This window comes from Neodiprion virginianus, chromosome 5 (genome assembly GCF_021901495.1).
Source record: "Neodiprion virginianus isolate iyNeoVirg1 chromosome 5, iyNeoVirg1.1, whole genome shotgun sequence".
Taxonomy (NCBI): Eukaryota; Metazoa; Arthropoda; class Insecta; order Hymenoptera; family Diprionidae; genus Neodiprion; species Neodiprion virginianus.
Genome location: NC_060881.1, coordinates 5,595,596 through 5,615,730, shown reverse-complemented (window position 1 = coordinate 5,615,730; position 20,135 = coordinate 5,595,596). Strand labels below are relative to the sequence as shown.

At 40.1% G+C, this 20,135-nt stretch overlaps 2 protein-coding genes across 3 annotated transcripts; both read left to right on the top strand.

The window, feature by feature from the left end:
• The first annotated feature begins 258 nt into the window (after positions 1–258).
• Positions 259–9,692, top strand: LOC124305335 (CD63 antigen-like). 2 transcript variants are annotated; one of them, XM_046764638.1, is made up of 5 exons: positions 259–623; positions 7,687–7,872; positions 7,956–8,141; positions 8,248–8,469; positions 8,587–9,692. In XM_046764638.1, the coding sequence occupies exons 1-5, from the start codon at positions 564–566 to the stop codon at positions 8,659–8,661; spliced, it is 729 nt and encodes a 242-aa protein (XP_046620594.1). In that variant the 5' UTR covers positions 259–563; the 3' UTR covers positions 8,662–9,692. The 2 variants fall into 2 exon arrangements, with proteins under 2 accessions (XP_046620594.1, XP_046620595.1); XM_046764639.1 differs by lacking the exon at positions 259–623 and adding an exon at positions 3,851–4,179.
• A 2,070-nt stretch (positions 9,693–11,762) lies between these two features.
• On the top strand, positions 11,763–19,046 carry LOC124304761 (uncharacterized). Its single transcript, XM_046763375.1, has 5 exons — positions 11,763–11,892; positions 12,688–12,873; positions 12,983–13,459; positions 13,634–16,500; positions 18,819–19,046. The coding sequence occupies exons 3-5, from the start codon at positions 13,432–13,434 to the stop codon at positions 18,858–18,860; spliced, it is 2,937 nt and encodes a 978-aa protein (XP_046619331.1). The 5' UTR covers positions 11,763–11,892; positions 12,688–12,873; positions 12,983–13,431; the 3' UTR covers positions 18,861–19,046.
• The last annotated feature ends 1,089 nt before the right edge of the window (positions 19,047–20,135 follow it).

Here is a 20,135-nt window from a genome sequence, read left to right as displayed (position 1 = left end):
AACCAAGCACGCGGAGGTTGGATCGAAGAAAGTTACAACCGTATATTTGAATTATAAGCGTGCCATTCGGGGCATGACAAGCGTGATTTTTTCCTCGGACCTTCAGAGGGTGAATTTCCCAGTTCAAACTGGCCCTTCGCTTATATTCGTTTTCTTTAACAAACTTGCGATACTCCTTTCTTCAACCGTCGGAAAAGCGCGACGAAAATTCATTCGCAATCGACCAAGTACAACTGGTCCCTATCTCTTTTCTACTATCTCGAGTGTCGAGTGATAGATAAAAGCTCCTGGGACAGGGGGGCGCCTGCTTTACACCGAAGCGTAGAGCGGGCTTGGAGTCAGTCGAATCTGTGCCACAGTGCGAAGCCGACAGGGAGCAGAGCGGAGCCTTCATAGTCAGACCGAACACCGTATACCCCTCCAATAATTATCGAGAACCGACACGTCAAGGATATCGCAGCCGAGAACAACCAGAGTTTCGAAAGTGAGGCTTGAAGAACACCGGCGGAGAATCGCTGCTGCATCGTTGAATTGTGAAAGAAAGTAACGGAACAGAAGCAAACATGAGCTGCGGAATATCGTGTATCAAGTACCTCCTCTTCATATTCAACTTTGTCTTTGTCGTGAGTTATTACAAACTGATTACTTTACACCTTATTAGACGAATTAATATCATCTGCAAACATCGCAAGCTGTTACAGAAGCGGAGACACTCCGATGTATCATCGAGTTTCTTGTAACTTTGATACGCGATTCAAAGCCAACAAATCTCGCATTCGAAATTAAGTCATCAGCCTCGCGTAAACTGGTTTTATCTGCTTAAGATAGGCGACGGTTTTTAGCTAACTCAAAAATTGCGTCTAAATTGGAATTTGTTTGTATGAAATCCCTCCCCACTTCTGCATTTTCATTTATTTATTTATTTATTTCGCCGTGACGTAACGGCGAGGATGCAGCTGCACCGTAACGTTCAGCCGGCGTTATTTTCGAAGGGAAACCTGTTTGCCCCTTCGCATTCCGACTAGCCGACTCTACCTGGTCCGAACAATGCGGTGCTGACTACCTGCAGAGGTTCTTTTCATCTCTGAGAAGTTGAGACGCTGAAAAGTGTACGATAACTCGGGTAACTCAGAGACCAAATCGTCTGCGGAAAATCGACGCTTTAGATACCGCATTTTTTCATCCGGGGTGTACGGGCGGAAGTCGACGCCGCTTTTTTTTACCGAAAGTTCCTCCGCGGTTACGGTTCATTAGTTATAAAAAAGGCGGCAATAATTGTTCGCCGTTTGAAGGCTGGTTCGGCGGCTTGAACTTCGAGGATAAACTCTTACGAGGTTGAAGTTGGTAGCGTTTTACATACTTTAATAACGGATGTCAGGAAGAATCGTTGATTCGCAGCCTCGGTATCGCCTGAAATTCACTTGGTAAATCGTAACGAAGTAAACGAGTTTATATTTCGAAAAGCCAGATCCTTCAAAGTCGGTTTTCAAATTGTACGATTTATTTCATGATACTTTGCCACGAAGCCTGCAAAAGCTGAACGGCATGGCCCCGGTTTCTTCGATCCGTCCGGACAACCCCTTTCAGAAAATTCTGGCGCCAACCTCGTCTGGAGGAAAACTAGTGCGTCACGTCTGGACCGAGAAATTGGTTGTTTAACCCTCCAGCATGGGCAATAAAGAGTCGCGCCATGGGTATCGATTTCTCGAACCTGCACGTTGTGTTTACTCCGTCGCGTCGTTCGGTCGAGACGCAGATGAGGAAGATTTGAATATCTTTCCTTATCCACATCATCTTCTTTTCGGACCACCATTAGTCATGAAAATTCACTTACTTTGTGTATTCACTTACTTTTGGTACACGAACTTGGCCCTGGTTCAAGCATCGTCAATGATAATTAAGACGCCTTAACGGTGCAACAACAAATAATCAACTTTATTCAGCCTACGCGAAAACAAGTGGATTAATTAAGTTGACGAAGTATTTGTTGAAAACAAAGAAGTAAAAAGAAAAAAAAAACTAATCTCGGTTTGCTGTATCTAAAAAAAAAACAACGCACTTCGTTTCTCTGACAAGTAACTACCGATGAAAATTTCAGTACAAGTTCTTGGTTTTTCCTTCAAGCGACAGTCTATTTTTGAGATAGCAGTATCTAATCGAATTAAGTTTCCTGCCTTTTTTTACCTTGATTTCTATCAACATTATCACGTATACGAGCTTTACCGATACACTCGACGCTTTGCGTACAGTAAACGAGCAGCTTATCTTACGATTCAAATAAGAAATACTATTTCGTGAACGAATTGAATTGCTTATTCCTCAATAAGCTCTTTCATACGAAATACCTTTACGGTCAAGACCTAACGAAAATTGTATTAAATTCCTGATTAAAATAAAGATTATTTAATTTCCACGGAAACGTAGTTTTACAGCGTTAATTTCCAACGTTCGGTGAACGAAAATTATTTCCTCGAAGAAATTGTATTGAATTCAATTCTCGTACACACGTCGTTGCTCTTAGCGAGAAATAGATTAGAAACCACGATTGAACCCATGCGCACGAAGTCGTTCAAAGTCAGTGAGGAGAAATCTGTCATCCACCCAATCCTTGAGTATATTAAAACCCGCCCGCTGATCCGACCAATCGATTCCATCGAAGTAGGATCTGACGGGAAGTCATCGAAACTATTGAAATTATCACATCATCCCGCGATGCATGTGACTGAGAAGAAACTTCTACAGCTCTTCTTCGCCTAGGTAGAGAGAAAGAGGCTGCAGGTAGTACAACAGGTTCTCAGAATCCCGCTGGTCCCGGATCCAAGGAAACTGTATACCTGGTCTCTAGAGTTACTCCAGTAGATCGTGTCCCGAGACTCGGTCCGTGACGACTTCTCTCTCTCTCTCTCTCTCTCTCTCTCTCTCTCTCTCTCTCTCTCTCTCTCTCTCTCTCTCTCTCTCTCTCTCTCTCTCTCTCTCTCTCTCTCTCTCTCTCTCTCTCACGCAAAGTCAACAATGGTGGATGGAACGGGAGAGAAAAGGAGACATCGGTTTAACCTCGAGCGCAAACTGGTCTCACTTGTCTGCCACGTCGTAGGAGGAGGGCTATGACGAGTGTGTCCCTCTCTTTCGTGCCTAGGTCGAACATGCAATGGTTACGAACCAACCGCGTATGTGTACGGATGCGTTACAATTGAACGAACCCGAGCAACGGCGCAATAAGTGCCTTGTACACACCTCGAACACTGGTCTCTCTATGGATTTCAGTGGGGATCGGCAGCCGCAGCGTTGCCGGACCGATCTGCGGCGGCCTCACGTCCAACTCTGCCATCGCGTTCTAGCTAAATAAAAAATCCCTGACGTCACCCCATTATAAGAGCCGCGTACAGTGGGCCGAATGAGAACATTCCGCCTCCGACATGACGCCGCGATCATCACCTAAAATCATTGGAACCAAAGATCGTGCGGCGAAACGATTTCTTTGGACCAATGGTACCCACAGCATGGATCATCCGCCGTCAACCCACCTTCGTTATTCGCGATCTTGTAATTTTATACCATTACGTGTTATTGGTATCCGTGAATTGTAAGCGTTGCCACGTCGTGGTAAAGTTGTTATTATACTTGACTCCTTGGACTCTGACTGGTTACGGTTTTCCTGTAATCGGAAAGGATTTTCTTTGTTATTTGATAACGTATCGCAAGCGACAGTAGATATTTGACGTCGTGTTGTGGTCTGCACGATGTACATGGGATTGAGAAGCGCATGGGGTACGATTGGACTTTTTCTTGTACACGTGACGTCGTTCACTGTGAAACTATGTGGGGGTAATGTTGTAAATATTGAGAGTGGATGGTAGCGGAGAATCAGTTATTCCCCGGCTGTTGGGTGAATCGTTCGGCTAGCTGTTAGCTCGGTTTGCTTCGGGCAATTTGCTTCGTATATCAAAGCAGTGGTTGCGTTAGCCAGAATTCTAGAGGCAAGAGCCAAAAGCCAAGAGTGAACGTCGCCGTTGATCAGTTGGCTCCGGTACGCGTACGAAGTTGAAACGTTTCGCAACGTGTTTTCTACAAGAAAAATTCTTCTCGGTTTTCAATAGCGCGATATATTGTTAAGTCAAGATGAGTTGCGCGTGTGAGTGCATAAGATGGCTACTTTTCCTCTTCAACTTTATATTCTCGGTAAGTGCCGCTCTACCCGAGAATCGATGCAACGATTCATCGTACGCAAACAAAGTTCCCCCTGTGAAATCGGAACATTATCGAAGCTTCGTCGTCGGATCGTCATTACGGATGAGTCAACGATGTTTACCGAACTGTTGAGGCACAGATCGTAAATCTAATCACCTACGGATACATAAATTGTCACCTTTGTTGACGGATAGCCGCGTGATAATAGCTAAGGGTACAGCTAGGCGATAAGAGGAGATCAGTGTTAGCTCCCATGAGAAATTGTCGTCGCTAATTACGGGCTAAAAGTGTACTTGCGGATAGTTAAATGCGATCAAGTTTCACGCGTCGACACTTCAGGCCTGTAACTGTGATCCGCGATGGAAAAATTTTTCTGTATAATTGTACACGATAGAATGAATAGACATATATAGACTTTGGTCTGCCGATTCAGAATATCAACTTTGTTTTTACGCATCATGTCATGATTCTCTCTTATTCACGTTATACATGGAGAGATGCTTTTCTCACAGTGACTCTATCGAGATAAATATTTTCAGAATGTGAGGTGGTGTATATCGTATGAATGTCGTTTTACATTAAATTCAGGACTACTTTTACGAATATTAACACTTCGGTAGAATAAATTTGAAACAAAAAAAAAAAAAAAAAATCAACGTAGACTTGTGTAATTCTTACTCCACTCGCGGACACAAGCTGTGCGGGGTTAAGGTTCGTGGTGAAATTGACTCAGCGTGGGTTTTTCCATATGATGACAACATTCACTCGGTATTATCTTACGTAGTTTCCCGATATGGGCTCAGAACCGTCGCACCTTGGACTCTCCGTAAATCGTCTTCCAAGGCTAACCGAACCGCCCGTGAAGACCTTGCAGATCCATTCGGGAATCGCTTAAACTAAGAAGTTAAATTCCGAAGCGTCGGTGTGATTGAGACTGACAACGAATACCAAGTATCGCCTTTCGCTTTCACCGTTCGATCCTCCGTTAGAAATGAAAATTCCTTTCACCGGTGGGACAGACCGGCAATACCGACATTGCACCGCTCTTCGGAAAACGTATATGTAGTTATTTTCCCTGAAACTCGAGTTCCGGCTGGTATTAACGACATTAGATAAGCTCCCGATTGTTGACGAGCAGTTTTGACGTTTGCCCGGAAAGGCGCTAAGATATTTCGTTGAAAGTAATTCATTTTCGATTACATCTTTTCTTACGATCGCGATGATATCGCATTGAAACAAATTTAAGCGTACGCTGTTTCCTCTCTACGAGTGAGTGGAAAAAAACCGTGACTGTATAGATAACACCGATTGCTCATCGCCAAGGAGAATTTCCGGACGAGCGAATGATTTGCGTCCAAGTCCTTGGAAACGAGGCAAAACTGGATTTCATTGAGGCCGTAATCCGTTACAATAAAATACCATCTTTTGTCGCTTCGTTCTTCTTCGCAACATTCGCCTCAGCTCGTCGAACGAATTAAACTTCGTAGCATTTTCCTTTTACCTCGGCGTGGATACATCGATAATAAAGTATATTAATAGGAGCATTACGCAAGAAGCTCAAAGCCGCGGATCCCGGCATCTCCTATGCTCGTGAGATTCTTTCATCCTTGAATACCGGCTCAAATGTTGCATGGCATATATAGGTACCCACGACACTCGTACAGTCACGGTGCTAAATTTATATGAAAATTTTCGTTACCGGTAGATTCAACGCCGCGTTGTCGGTTTGCCGGCATATTCGCGAACCGTGATCCGCGAGGAACGCACGAGACGATGTATAATGCACGGCCAGTTTATTTTTTTCCGAAAAGTATCGAGCCGGTATCTTTCAGCCGGTTACGACTCTTCAAATAAACGATAACATCACCGTACAGCCTTATGTTTGCCAATGCGAGAACGACGAAACATGGCGTCGTACGGTACGTCGACGATAAGAAGGCCTTTGTCATGGCTGCGTGCGTGATTATTTGCACCGTTGCATAATCCACGATTTTACCCATCTTCTCATTTCCCATACAGAAGCACAAGCACGCTGACTATTTTTTGGGACTTCAGGCGCTTATACGATATTTAAAAAATGTTTCCGAAAGAAATAGAATCGGAAATCGGATTTATAGTCGTATAATAAACTGGGCCTCAAAGTATACTTTGCAATCATTTTTTTTTTTTCCCCTTATGAAACGAGTTATCTGCATTATACTGCGTGTACTCGGAACGGGGCTTTTTGTCAGCTACTTACTCAGTCCAGGCGACGATAATTTCTTATCTTGAGCAACGCTAATGATAGATAAAATAATCGAAAATTTTCGACGCTCGAATTCGAGGCAGAGACCGTTGAAACACTCTCGGTTCACTCACACTAAGTTAAAAAAAAATACCAGATTATATTTTCATTCCAGGAAGTGGTTATCATCCGTTAACAGTGCCCGTCGTCTCGACGAAGCTGAAGCTAACGGCCAGGGTTAAAAATCGAACGTTCTTTAATGTTCCTTTGAATGAGGTAGTCAAGACTGATAATTAAAATTTTTTGAAATGTTTTGAACCTCCGATACTTTTATATAATTATGAGGAGAAGACTGAACTGGATTTTTGTGTTTCCAAAGAATTTAACGCGTTTGGATGATAACGCTGGCTGCTAATTTCAGTTTCACGTCTCCTTAGAAAACCAAGAGTTGCATCATGATGCAAGCCGAGAAACATTTCACCGCTCCGCGATTTTTTGGCAAAAAATGATCTCAAGCATCGTGGAATGCGCGTGACATTGTAATGAGGTTGATAAAATTTTGACAATGTATCCAAATTCGAACACTGCAAGCTTCGGCAGGCACCTTGCCTGGAAACGATGGTCGTCCGATTATTCTACATATAGTTACGTATCGAAAGCCCGTTTCGAGTGGCTCGTAAACATGTGAGTAACGCGAATATGCGGCTTATCTGTCAGGGCTTATCGCATAACCGTACGAATTGGCAAACCGTGATCCGTTATGCGATTGCAGGCGATGCCGATGCTGCTGCTAGAGTCCTTCGTCGCGATTCTTCGCACATTTAATCAGGACTTTTCACGTCTTTGCGCTGTTAATCCAGAATTTTCGACAGATTCGGAGGTCTCGTTGATTCGGAATTCCTCGACGATCGCGAACAGTAAATGCATTATGCCCGATTTTGTCGTAATTCGTGTTGAAGTGATTATGAGTTCGCGTGTATTCGCCTTTGGTTGAACCGTTACCAGGGGGCTTACAGCGTTTTAGAGATATCACGGTTCGTTATCACCAACGGCTGTGAGTCAGCCGCACTTTCAACGAACAACCGATCTGGATCAGTAATCGTCCCTTGCAGGCGGACGATGCGGTTTCCCTTGAGTTACAAGTCCAAGGAAAAATAAAATCATTACGAAATGCCCTAAGTTCCAACCTCGGTATTCCTGACCACAACGTAATCATACAAGTAACGTCGTAAGAATGAACAATACTCACACTCTGTACCTTAATTCTTTCACAGCTGGTCGGTTTAGTCCTTCTTGGATTTGGCGTTTGGATACATCTGGAATTGGACGACTACCAAAAAATTAGCGAAACCGTCGGAGCTCCAGCAATCGCGCTGATAATCCTCGGCTCGATAATATTCGTAATCGCATTCTTCGGATGCTGCGGAACAATAAGGGAGAATCACTGCATGGTTGTAACGGTGAGTATAAAGAGTGAATAATATCGTACATCCTCGAAGAAGGCTTCGTCCGACTCCGGCTAACCAACGCGATTACATTCCAGTTCGCCGTCTTCCTTCTCGCTATCCTGATCATCCAAATCGCCATCGGTGTATGGGCCTTCCTCATATACAAGGATGTCGGTACCGACGAGTGGACACAGGACATCGCCACCACTTACAAAGACTTATTCGCGAAATACTGGTCCAGCGAAAATGAAAAGGCCGTTATCGACGTGGTACAGAGCAATGTGAGTCCCGAAAAAAAAAAATTTACAATTCACAGGCGATATTTGAAACGAGATGCAGCGATACTCGGACCAATCGATAACGCAATTTCCTCACTTTCTATCGCAGTTGAATTGCTGCGGAATAGCTTCATCCGAGGACTACACCAATCGTTCCTACTTCACCAACAGCACCGCCATCCCCTGGAGTTGCTGCGGAAATGCTGAGAATGCCAATTGCGTATCATCGTCAACGGTATACCAAAAAGGTTGTCTCGACTCTCTGGAGGAATTCTTCGGCAGCTTCGCAAAGATCATTGGCGGAATTGCCATCGGCGTTGCTGCAACTGAGGTAAGATTTTTGGAATTATTTCGTTAGAAATTGTTATCATATCTTAGAGTGAAAAACGAGGTTCACTTATGTTTCTGTGCTTAATTAACGAATGTTTTTTATACTTTCCTTTTTCAGTTGGTCGGAATAATATTCGCCCTGTGTTTGGCGAACTCGATCAGGAACGACGACCGAAGAGGCTACAGGGTGTAAATGTAACTCGACTGACATAAATCGATCGAAGAAAATACCGCGTGGAGATCGAAAATTCTGTGTAACATTCGAAAGCCAATTTCAATACAATATCCTTGCTAATTTGCATATATTACTCGTATTTTGCACGCGGCGTGCGTGGGAGGATCGGCCGAGGTTGATCTCGTCGAGTTCGTGAAAAGCATTTGAAAAACAAGAAAACAATGGAAAGCTACAACTGAATTCTAGAAAAAAATTATATAAAGCGAGAAATTGTAAACGAATAATACGCACTACGGGTGCAACGATAACAATGTACAAAACCTATTTTCACCGGCTGGTTCGACATCCTCGGTCATGTTGGTCTGATCGTCTCATTAATTGGAGTCGTAATTAAAAACAACTGCTCGCCAATAACTTATGACAACGCAGTGCGGTTGTATCGGGGAGAAATTATTTACCGTAGATAATAAACTTGGATGATGAAAAACTGTAGTTTACTTGCAAAGCTGATACGTATGATATGATGCTTGAAACGCAAGGAGATGAAATTCTTTCACCATATAAATTCATAAACGTACCATTGTTGAATGAATAATAATGTAACACGGTTGTATCGAAAAATTTGTTTTTTCTCCTCGCTTGGAGATTTCTCAATTGTAAATTTTTTTTATTTTTTTTTTCTTTCGTTTCATTGTTTTTCTTTTCGTCCTAGTTACGTAAATCTCGACTATACACTATGATAATATATTTATTATTATATTTTATCTGCTTCTTGTGTACGAAGCTGTGAATTCTACGATTTGTGGCTTTTTCATTAGCGCGAGGCTCTTTTTTTCTCCTCCGTCACCGTAATAATAATTTTACTATTATACACCGTTACACTATGTATACAATAATTCCTTACGGTAGATGTACACGAGTTTTTTGTTTTTTTTTTAATTATTTTTTTTTCCCCAAATGGAGCAACACAAAAATTTATACACATTTTATGTACCTATACATCTAAGTATACAAAATATTTTAAATAAAAAAAAATATTGCTAAATTTACACCAAGGTTTAATTAACCACGCTCTTTATTCTTACATTTACCCATCATCTTCCGGATCTAGATTATTATCAATCTTTTAGGTAGCCCAATACATTCCATATACGACAATCAATTTTTCATACCAAAACCGCATACGCTTAGGCTCAGAGCATTGCATGTTTCGTTTCCTCTAACATATTTGCCCGTAAAATATTGTTACAGGTATCAATGCGTATGAATCGTATCTGCTGATTATACGTATAGGCTATATTGATTACGTCGTCTTCTTGGTATTCGGCGTTTTGAGTCGTGAAAAAACTCAATCGTGATCAACGTATTACTACAATTCGTCATTCCGACGCGAAATTACGATGCGTGACACGCGCATCGTACGAAGTTGGAACGGGGAACGAAACTGTCTACTTTTTTTCAACGGGATCCGTTAGATCCATGCCTCATTTTGTAAAATCACAAGTCTCCCAAATTTTTCTCAGGCAGATGAGATCTCACTCGATTCGCGTGATTTTTCAAAAAGGATCATTCAACGTAATAACGATTGTTCGGACTGGGTTATATCAAACGATTCGAAAAAAGAATGGGAGACTTTGAATTTTAAATTGGAAAGCACAGCCGTAAGACATTCGATAATAACGTTAACGCTGGATGTTAACAATTGGATATACTTGCAACGAAACTATTTCTCTCGCGCAGCTTTATGATCGATGCCAAAACCGAGAGGTGATATTGTAATTAAATAGTCTCAAAATATGCCTCATATAATTATCTACACAATCACAGTTTCGTTTGACATAAAAATTATCATTTCGATTCCACAGACCGATAGTTCCGAATGAATTTCACGGGTGTTGCCTGTAATTTATATTCGTTCGGTTATTTTACATTTCAAAATTTATTCTTGTCACAATCACGAGACACCGCATATCAACGAAATTGAAATAAAACGCCTAACATTGTTTCCTGGTCCTTTAGCCGTTCGTATTCTATCATCTACTATATACGATATTTTTATAACATTCAGGTAAATGTTTTACATTCATGAAATACGAATCATCTTATCGATTTTCGTTATCACTTGTTAACAAAGCGGACACGACGCGTTATATTAACGCGTGGATATTTGTGCAGAACGGTTTTGGTTTAACATTTAATTGCCGTGCAGAGTGCCAGAAAATTTCAATATCGAAAATAACGTTGGTTGTGCGAATCACAAACTATTCTTAATATTGGTGATAATCTACGCTGATCAACACTCATGGGCTCAGGCATGAGGAAGAAAATGATTTTAGAGCAGCGCTTGCACGGAAAGCTTACTTAAAAAGCTGTGATAAGATGTATAATTCATGCAACTAAATATATCCAAAGAACCGGAAGAAATTCTATCAGAGAAGTGAAGCACTTTTAGTTCATGTTCTACGGAAAGTAATCGATCGATCGTGATATTATTTAGCCGAATACGGCGCTATTGGGAGGCACGGTTTTCGCGAAGAGAAACAGGTGTTTAAAAAATCAAACGAAGCTCCAACTAACACAAAAGTTGGAAAGTTTATTGGCCAAAGAGCTTAGACACGGTACGTAAGATGTTAAAAACGGTGTAAACTGATTGGTCTTCGTAACAAGTGTGAATATTGCGAGCACCGTGAACGGTGTAACTATTTTGAGTCCTGAACGTAAGGTGAACAACGTTAATACTTTTGGTTATTGTTTTTGAAACAGCTTATACGTTCAATATATTTTTCTTACTCGTGTACTCTATGCTCTATCGTACATTGCGTATTTTACTGTATAAACGTACCGTTGTATTGCCAAATACTTTTTTTTACCCGCAATGTGTTGTTTGTAAAAAAAAATTGACTTCAAATCACGGTCTTACATACAGGTCTGGTAACTCCGGCACTTTTGAGTGGTAGCGGGTGTCACCGTTAGTGAGGCACACGGTCTTGTTTCCTATCTATCCGCTAGGGGCGCCATTGGCCCGGGGTATGATAAATATCGATATACACCGATAAGATAACCTGCTCATCGAAGTTTTTAACAATTCATAACTCAGTGTAAAGTGTGTGAACGGTGGATCATCTACACAAGATCTCAAACTGTCTCAAAAGTTGTGAGCCCTCGCTTGATGTTTATGGATTTTATTGACTTAAACATTTGAGGATTCCGTTAAAATAAAACAATTATCACGCCCGCCATGGAATGCTGGTAAACATCTCAATCATTTTTTATTCGCATCTTTCTTCATTTTTGAGCGTTATTCAGGATTTTTGATTCCGAAAAATTAGCTGTTAGGATCTGATTTGTGATTGGCTCTCTCCGAGGGGGCAGCGCTGTAGACGGCGAAGACGAGAACCACGGTTTTGCCTCATTATCTGAGTAATTCCCCACCCTACTAGTTTCCGGACCTGTATGTAAGACCGTGCTTCAAATTAACCGCCAAATTTGATAATGAGGGTTATTAATGTGTCCTGCGACCTACCGGGGACACTAGTGAGCTGAATGAGCATATTGGTCTCATTGCATTTAGCGACGCGTTTTGTCGGTGAAAGTGTAATTTCTTACTGAAAAATTCTTATCGATTTTAATTACACAGTATATGGTTAAATCAAGATGTGTTACGTGTATCAAAGGTCACTCGATTGTTTCATATATATATATATATATATATTATATATATTTTATCAAGTATTTTATCAATATATTTTTATCAAGTACCGCCGTACCAGAAAATCGATGCAATGATTCATCGTACGGAAACAAAGTTCTTCCTGTGAAATTGGAACATTATAGAAGCTTCGTCGTCGGATCGTCATCGCGGATGAGTCAGCGATGTGGTTCGACTTCCTCGTAACGTTCCTTTTACATATAAGTCCAACAAAAGATAAAACCAACACGTAACGCTCAAGTTCTGACATCATTATGTCGGACTATAACATTATTGTATAAGCTGCGTCGTACGAATTAATATTTTTCATACTATGTGTGCTAATTTCTTTGTAGCTAGTTGATTTGTTCCTCCTTGAATTTGGCGTTTCGATACACCTGGAATTTGGACGACTATCGGAAAATTAGTGAGAGCGTTGGGGCTCAAGTCATTAGGCTGATAGTCCTCGAAAGTGTTCTTAATCGCATTCTTCGGATGCTATGGGAAAGGGAATAAGGAAAAATCACTGCACAGTTGTAAAGGTGAGCGAAGAATCAATGACATTGTATATCTGAGAAGAAGGCTTCTTCTACTCTGCTACGTCAAAGCGATCAGAACGAATCAGCTAACGAGCACGATCATTACTTTCAGCACGCCGTATTCCATCTTGTAATCGACTAAGTCGACATCGGCTTCAGCTTGAATTTGACTTTCAAGATCCCGCAGAAAAGACGAGAATACAAGTATTTCGGACCGCTTCTAACATCACCTCCTTATGGATTTTTCATAATTGAGGTATCGCGCACTTGAAGACGGCGTAACTCGGATATCGGATTTCAACGCGTACTTCGAGTTCAAAGGTGCGGACCGTCGAATGCGATACACCGAAAAAATAATTACCGGATGCTCTTAAGATAAATAATGCATTCTTGAGAAACAATTAACGGAATTTTTGAAGAATTCATCGCTATCAAAGGGCTGAACCTGAATTATTTGGTCACAGTATATCGACATATGTATATCGAGTGAGCTGCAAAGTACGCGCGAAGAACAAAGGTCGATTAGACGTTTTATTGAGTGATTGAATTCAGCGTATCATCATGGCTGCTGAAAGTTATACTGAAAGAATACGGTCCATAGAACAGGCCGTAGCGGTTCGTACCACAGGTGGACTGGAAGCGTGGATCAGGTATTGTGAGGACTTATTGAGTGAGTTGACTCCACACTTAGATGAAGAGAGGATAACTATTTCCGAGAAACAAATGTATTTATCGAAAATCAGTCAAGTTAAAAGCTTACAATTACAACTGGAGAATTTACTGGAAAACGGTAGTAATAGAGTCAAGTGGTGTAATTTAGAGGTAGCTTTTAAGAGTCGCATACAATCAGGAATGATAGTGAACTTCAAACACGTGGATACGAAAGCTTTTATGGAAGAATCACAGACACTTTTTGAAAAGCAGATTGAATCCGCATTGAAAGAAAAGAATGCTTTGAAAGTAAACACTGTTTTGACTGCCAAATATTTTGTTTCGAAAAACGATGAGATGACTCTTGAAGATAAATATTTTAACACAAAGAATTCAGAGATTCTACGAACGACCGATCTGAAAGATTGGTTTTTAAGAAATGTAGTCGATCCTACCCTCAAAAAAATGGAAGAGTTTGAAGAACAGGGCTCAGGTTGGGCCTTCAGTTCGATTGATAACTTAAGAATTAACATCAACAAGTACAATCCTATGCGAGTTGGCTCATATATTGAATTACCCTCAGCTATCAAGAATAAAACAGCTTGCGTCAATGTGCAGAACACGGACAACGAATGTTTCAAATGGGCCGTGTTGTCTGCCCTACATCCGTGTCGTAATGCGCAGCGAGTTGATAACTACAAACCATACGAACGTGAATTGAACTTCGATGGAATTGAATTCCCCGTACTACCGATACAGATTCCGGATTTTGAGAAACAGAATAATATTTCTATTAACCTCTTTGATCTGCAAAAGAAGAACGGAAAGTTCACAGCACTTCCTCACCACAAAACTACTCTGAAGAAAGAAAAACATGTAAATTTACTTATGATACAAAATTATTACTTCGATGAAGGATCGGAAGTAGAGCAAGATGGGAAAAGCGATGAGGAGGTGGAAATCCGATATCATTATGTTTGGATCAAAAATCTGTCGCGATTGATCTTCGACGTTTCAAAAGAGAAAATAAAAAAATACATATGTGATCGGTGTCTGTGCTACTTTCGAACAAAAGAAAAGTTGATTCAACATGAACCAGTTTGTGGAAATTTGGATGAGGGCAAGGTCGTGCTGCCTAAACCGGGAAGCAATACTCTCATGTTTGAGAAATTAAAGAATAAGTACAAGGTGCCGTTTATTGTTTATGCTGATTTCGAATGCCTTCTGAAGCCAGTTCCACAAGTTCAAAGTACTTCCAAAACCAAATTGATACACAATCATGAACCATTTGACGTAGGATTCTACTTCAAGTGCAATTATGACGACGAACGATCCTTTTACCGTAGCTATCGAAATAGTGATCATCAAGATTCGAAGCCTGCCGAATGGTTTGTGAAACAGCTTGAACAGTTGGTTGAAAAGATTAAGCCAGTGTTCCGGTATCCGATACGAATAAATGAACTGACCGCAGACCAGAAAGCGGAATTTAACAACTCATCAACTTGCCACATTTGCGAAAGAGAAATCCGGTGGGAGGAAAAAGTGAAGGACCACTGCCATCTCACGGGAAATTATCTAGGCCCGGCAGACAAAGATTGCAACCTAAACAGACAGGATTCCCGTACGGTGCCAATCGTCTTCCACAACCTGAGTGGATACGACGCTCATTTCCTCATCAAAGACATTTCCAGGGGTTTTGAAGGTCGTATAAGTCTTTTGCCGCTGACCAAAGAACGGTACATATCATTTACAAAACATATCGAAGGCAGAGATAAAATAAACCTTCGATTCATCGACTCTTTCCGATTTATGAACCTTTCGTTGGAGGAACTGGCGTCGAATCTTCAAGAGTTCAAAATAGTGAAAAGCGAATTTTCTCCTATCACAGACGAGAAACTGAAGCTTCTGACACGAAAAGGCGTATTTCCCTACGAATATCTCGACGCGTTGGAAAAGCTTGACGAACCCGAGCTACCACCGAAGGAGAAATTTTACAGCGTTTTGAACAGTAGCGACGTCTCTGACGAAGATTACAAGCATGCGGAAACAGTCTGGAAAGAATTTGACATCAAAACATTGGGTGAATACTCCGACCTATACCTAAAAACGGACGTTCTACTCTTGGCGGATGTCTTTGAAAATTTCCGACACAGTTGTCTCGAGGCCTACGGTCTCGATCCAGCTCACTATTACACAGCTCCAGGCCTAACGTGGGACGCGATGCTTAAATATACCAAGATTGAATTGCCCTTGATGACCGATATAGATATGGTAACGTTTATTGAAAAAGGTATCAGGGGTGGCGTGAGTCAGTGTTCCAATCGATATGCCAAAGCCAACAACAAATACATGCCGGACTACAACCCGGACGAAGTTTCGAAATATCTCATGTACTACGACATCAATAATCTTTACGGCTGGGCGATGATGCAGCCGCTCCCCGAAGGTGGCTTTGAATGGGTGTCCGACCCCAGCGATTTAAATTTCCAGAACGTAGCCGATGACTCGTCGGTTGGATACATACTGGAAGTCGACTTGGAGTACCCCGAAGATATTCACGACAAACACCGTGACCTACCTCTGTGTCCGGAGCACAGGGAGCCTCCTGGCTCGAAGCAATCCAAGTTATTGACAACCTTGTACGACAAGACTCGGTACATTTTGCATTATCGAAATTTGCAGCAAGCTTTACGAAATGGTCTTCGACTCACCAATATTCACAGAGTATTGAAATTCGATCAATCGCCTTGGTTAAGAAAATACATAGAGTTGAATAGCGAAAAACGTATGAACGCTAGAAATAAGTTTGAGGAAGAGTTTTACAAACTCATGAATAATGCGATTGCCGGTAAGACCATGGAAAATGTAAGAAAACGAGTGGACGTTAAACTTGTAACAAAGTGGGAAGGGAGATACGGGGCGGAAGCTCTCATCGCAAAACCCAATTTTCGCAGTGTTTCTGTGTTTGACGACGATCTTGTTGCTGTGGAGTTGGGGAAGATGGAAATTTTGCTAGATAAACCGATATATGTTGGGTTTTGTGTGTTAGACCTATCGAAAACACACCTCTACGATTTTCACTACGATTACATGATATCTCAATTCGCAGATCGTTGCAAATTATTATACACCGACACAGACAGCCTCATCTATGAGGTAAAATGTCCAGATATTTACGAAATCATGAAACGTGACATCCATAAATTCGACACCTCGAACTACGATTCTCAGAATAGATATGGCATTAAGCAAGGCAACAAGAAGGTTGTAGGTCTCATGAAAGACGAATGTAAGGGAAAATTGTTAAGAGAGTTTGTGGGCTTGCGCAGCAAGATGTACTGCTTACGTATTGAAAATGAGCGTGATAAAAAAAAAGCCAAGGGTGTGACGAAACCTGTCGTCAAAAAGACCGTAAAGTTTAAGCACTATTTGGAGTGTTTGAATGAAATGAAAACTCGGCGTTTCAAGCAACATACTTTTCGGTCTAATTTCCATGCGGTAAATACTGTCGAGCAAAATAAACTGGCTCTTAATCCTGACGACGATAAGCGGCAGTTGCTACCCGATACGACAGACACGTTACCTTGGGGTTATCGCAAAACACCAAGATCAGTTGATATGGACACGGACTAGAAAATGTAGACAAATATCAAAACCTAACATCAACTACAAGGATCATATTTTTTGTCACTGTAACATTCTCGATGCCGAATAACCCTGAATATTGTTAACGACTCTTTTCACACATGTTTTAAACTTTATAAACTAAAAATTTGTATTTCATTTCAAGCCGTTCTTACTTTTACTGTGAACGGCTTTTAATTTTCTTTCCAATAAATAAATATGCATTTAAAAAAAATTCTCATACTCGCAATCCGTGACGTTACATATCGAATTAATAATGACGTCATGTAATTCCTTCCGTTGGCCTCCCGTATGTCCTCCAACTTTGGCGAAAAGAAAAAAAGAACTGAACCGTGCTGAAATTATTTTTCATCGACAATTCAAGTGTCGTCGTTTCTGTTCGGATTTTCTTTTCAGGCACATATATGTACTTCTTAATGTTATGAACATACATTACGGTATTGCAGCTGCTGCCTCTGACCGACTTCAATCTGTAGAGGAAGGTGGAATTTTTTTAGTTACGAGTTCCATCAATAAATAAAATAAAGCCGTTACAAAATTAATGAATGTGTTTCACAATGCATATGGACATATCATTGTTGAATAGATAATAACGTGATACGTAATGAATCGATATCGTTATATATTGTCATTATTTATTAAGTGATTCAAGAAAGGATAACTTACATCTTTCGTACGCGTTATATTATTATTATTATTATTATTATTATTAATAGTATTATTATTATCATTACTATTCATGTTATTGTTATTATTGTTTTAGGTACTTTAATACATTCTATATACAATTATCAATTTTTAATTCCGAAACCGCATACGCTTAGGCTCAGAGCATTGCATGTTTCGTTTCCTCTAACATATTTACCCGTAAAATATCGTTACAGGTATCAATGCGTATGAATCGTATCTGCTGATTATACGTATAGGCTATATTGATTACGTCGTCTTCTTGGTATTCGGCGTTTTGAGTCGTGAAAAAACTCAATCGTGATCAACGTATTACTACAATTCGTCATTCCGACGCGAAATTACGATGCGTGACACGCGCATCGTACGAAGTTGGAACGGGGAACGAAACTGTCTACTTTTTTTCAACGGGATCCGTTAGATCCATGCCTCATTTTGTAAAATCACAAGTCTCCCAAATTTTTCTCAGGCAGATGAGATCTCACTCGATTCGCGTGATTTTTCAAAAAGGATCATTCAACGTAATAACGATTGTTCGGACTGGGTTATATCAAACGATTCGAAAAAAGAATGGGAGACTTTGAATTTTAAATTGGAAAGCACAGCCGTAAGACATTCGATAATAACGTTAACGCTGGATATTAACAATTGGATATACTTGCAACGAAACTATTTCTCTCGCGCAGCTTTATGATCGATGCCAAAACCGAGAGGTGATATTGTAATTAAATAGTCTCAAAATATGCCTCATATAATTATCTACACAATAACAGTTTCGTTTGACATAAAAATTATCATTTCGATTCCACAGACCGATAGTTCCGAATGAATTTCACGGGTGTTGCCTGTAATTTATATTCGTTCGGTTATTTTACATTTCAAAATTTATTCTTGTCACAATCACGAGACACCGCATCTCAACGAAATTGAAATAAAACGCCCAACATTGTTTCCTGGTCCTTTAGCCGGTCGTATTCTATCATCTACTGTATATGATATATCAATAAAATCTACGTAAACGTTATACGCTTATGAAATACGAATCCTTTTATTGATTTTCGTTATCGCCGATTATCAATACAGACACGGCGCGCTACTATATTATTATTATACAAAATTTTGAGATGAGACAAATTTTGCACGTTTCAAATAGTTTTTTAACTTTGCTCATCGTTTTTCGCACGTTCTCTTTGCTAGTCTATAAAAAAAAGCTAAAATACATGCGTGGAATATTCTATATATATAGGGTCCATATCATTTTCATAATTTTTCACAATTCATTTTTTTTTCTGATATACCAGAGTTATATTTTCGGTGTTCCTAATAGTATACATAGATTATATTCAGAAGGTTCAAAAATAATTGTTGAAAATAAAGTTCTATACGTTTTTGTTGGTTTGTTTGAATTACTAGTTTGTTGTTGATTCTCTTACTATTATTATCATTGTTACTGTTATTATTATTGTTATTATTATTATTTTTTTTTCAATTTTTGTATTCGTATTTTATTATAAAATCAACCTCTCAGACTTTTACTGTCACAAACATGTTTCTCTAAGCTCAGTTTTGGAAGATTAAACACGAGATTTTTCACATGCAAGAATCACGTTAATTGCAATGTCTGACCGATTTTTATGCATAACATACAACGTTATATGACAAGTTTTTCCAACGATGGTTAAAATTTTGATTCAGCTTGAACGATACTGATAATCAATAATCAAAGTGTCCTCTGTGACAAATTATATTTATGATCTTGCTTTCTCGGGATCTGATTCGTCTAAATTTTTCTCTTATTTGACAAATTGATTTTTAAATATCACCCAGTAATATGTTCATCGATTCCTTGATAAAAGGCGATCATCCGTTCCGTACCGAAGACTGTGATATTAAAATATGACGAATCATCAAATTGCACCGTTCGATAAATCGTATATGGAAGCCATTTTTCATATCGTTTGCGAAATCGATGTAGAAACGTTGTTTTAGAAATTTTACCTCGTATCAAAAGTTTTTCTCAAGCAAGAAAACTTGCGGTCTTTGGTGTGCAATAATTATGTAAAAATTAACAAGCGCAGGAAGACTTCGGTCTACGAGTCTGTTGGCGGGTGTAAAATAGAAGCTGATTTCTTCGTTGCGTGGTGAGTAAAAATCTGTTGTTTTTTTTTTCCTAACTTTATCGATTTCTCCTTAGTTCGCTTTTGGTATTCCGAAAACGAGGCAGTTATGCCTAATTAAAACGCACACGAGTACAAATTTTCAATTTTTCAGCTATACACAAA

What these genes read in the sequence shown, in the direction of transcription:
- LOC124304761 (XM_046763375.1), top strand. Translation starts at nt 13,432, where the DNA reads ATGGCTGCTGAAAGTTATACTGAAAGAA. An exon ending in TGAAAGTTATACTGAAAGAA is followed by an intron (nt 13,460 to 13,633) that starts TACGGTCCATAG and finishes AAAGCTTACAAT; the next exon opens with TACAACTGGAGAATTTACTG. An exon ending in CTGTGTTTGACGACGATCTT is followed by an intron (nt 16,501 to 18,818) that starts GTTGCTGTGGAG and finishes CTGGTCCTTTAG; the next exon opens with CCGGTCGTATTCTATCATCT.
- LOC124305335 (XM_046764638.1), top strand. Translation starts at nt 564, where the DNA reads ATGAGCTGCGGAATATCGTGTATCAAGTACCTCCTCTTCATATTCAAC. An exon ending in TATTCAACTTTGTCTTTGTC is followed by an intron (nt 624 to 7,686) that starts GTGAGTTATTAC and finishes ATTCTTTCACAG; the next exon opens with CTGGTCGGTTTAGTCCTTCT. An exon ending in ATCACTGCATGGTTGTAACG is followed by an intron (nt 7,873 to 7,955) that starts GTGAGTATAAAG and finishes ATTACATTCCAG; the next exon opens with TTCGCCGTCTTCCTTCTCGC.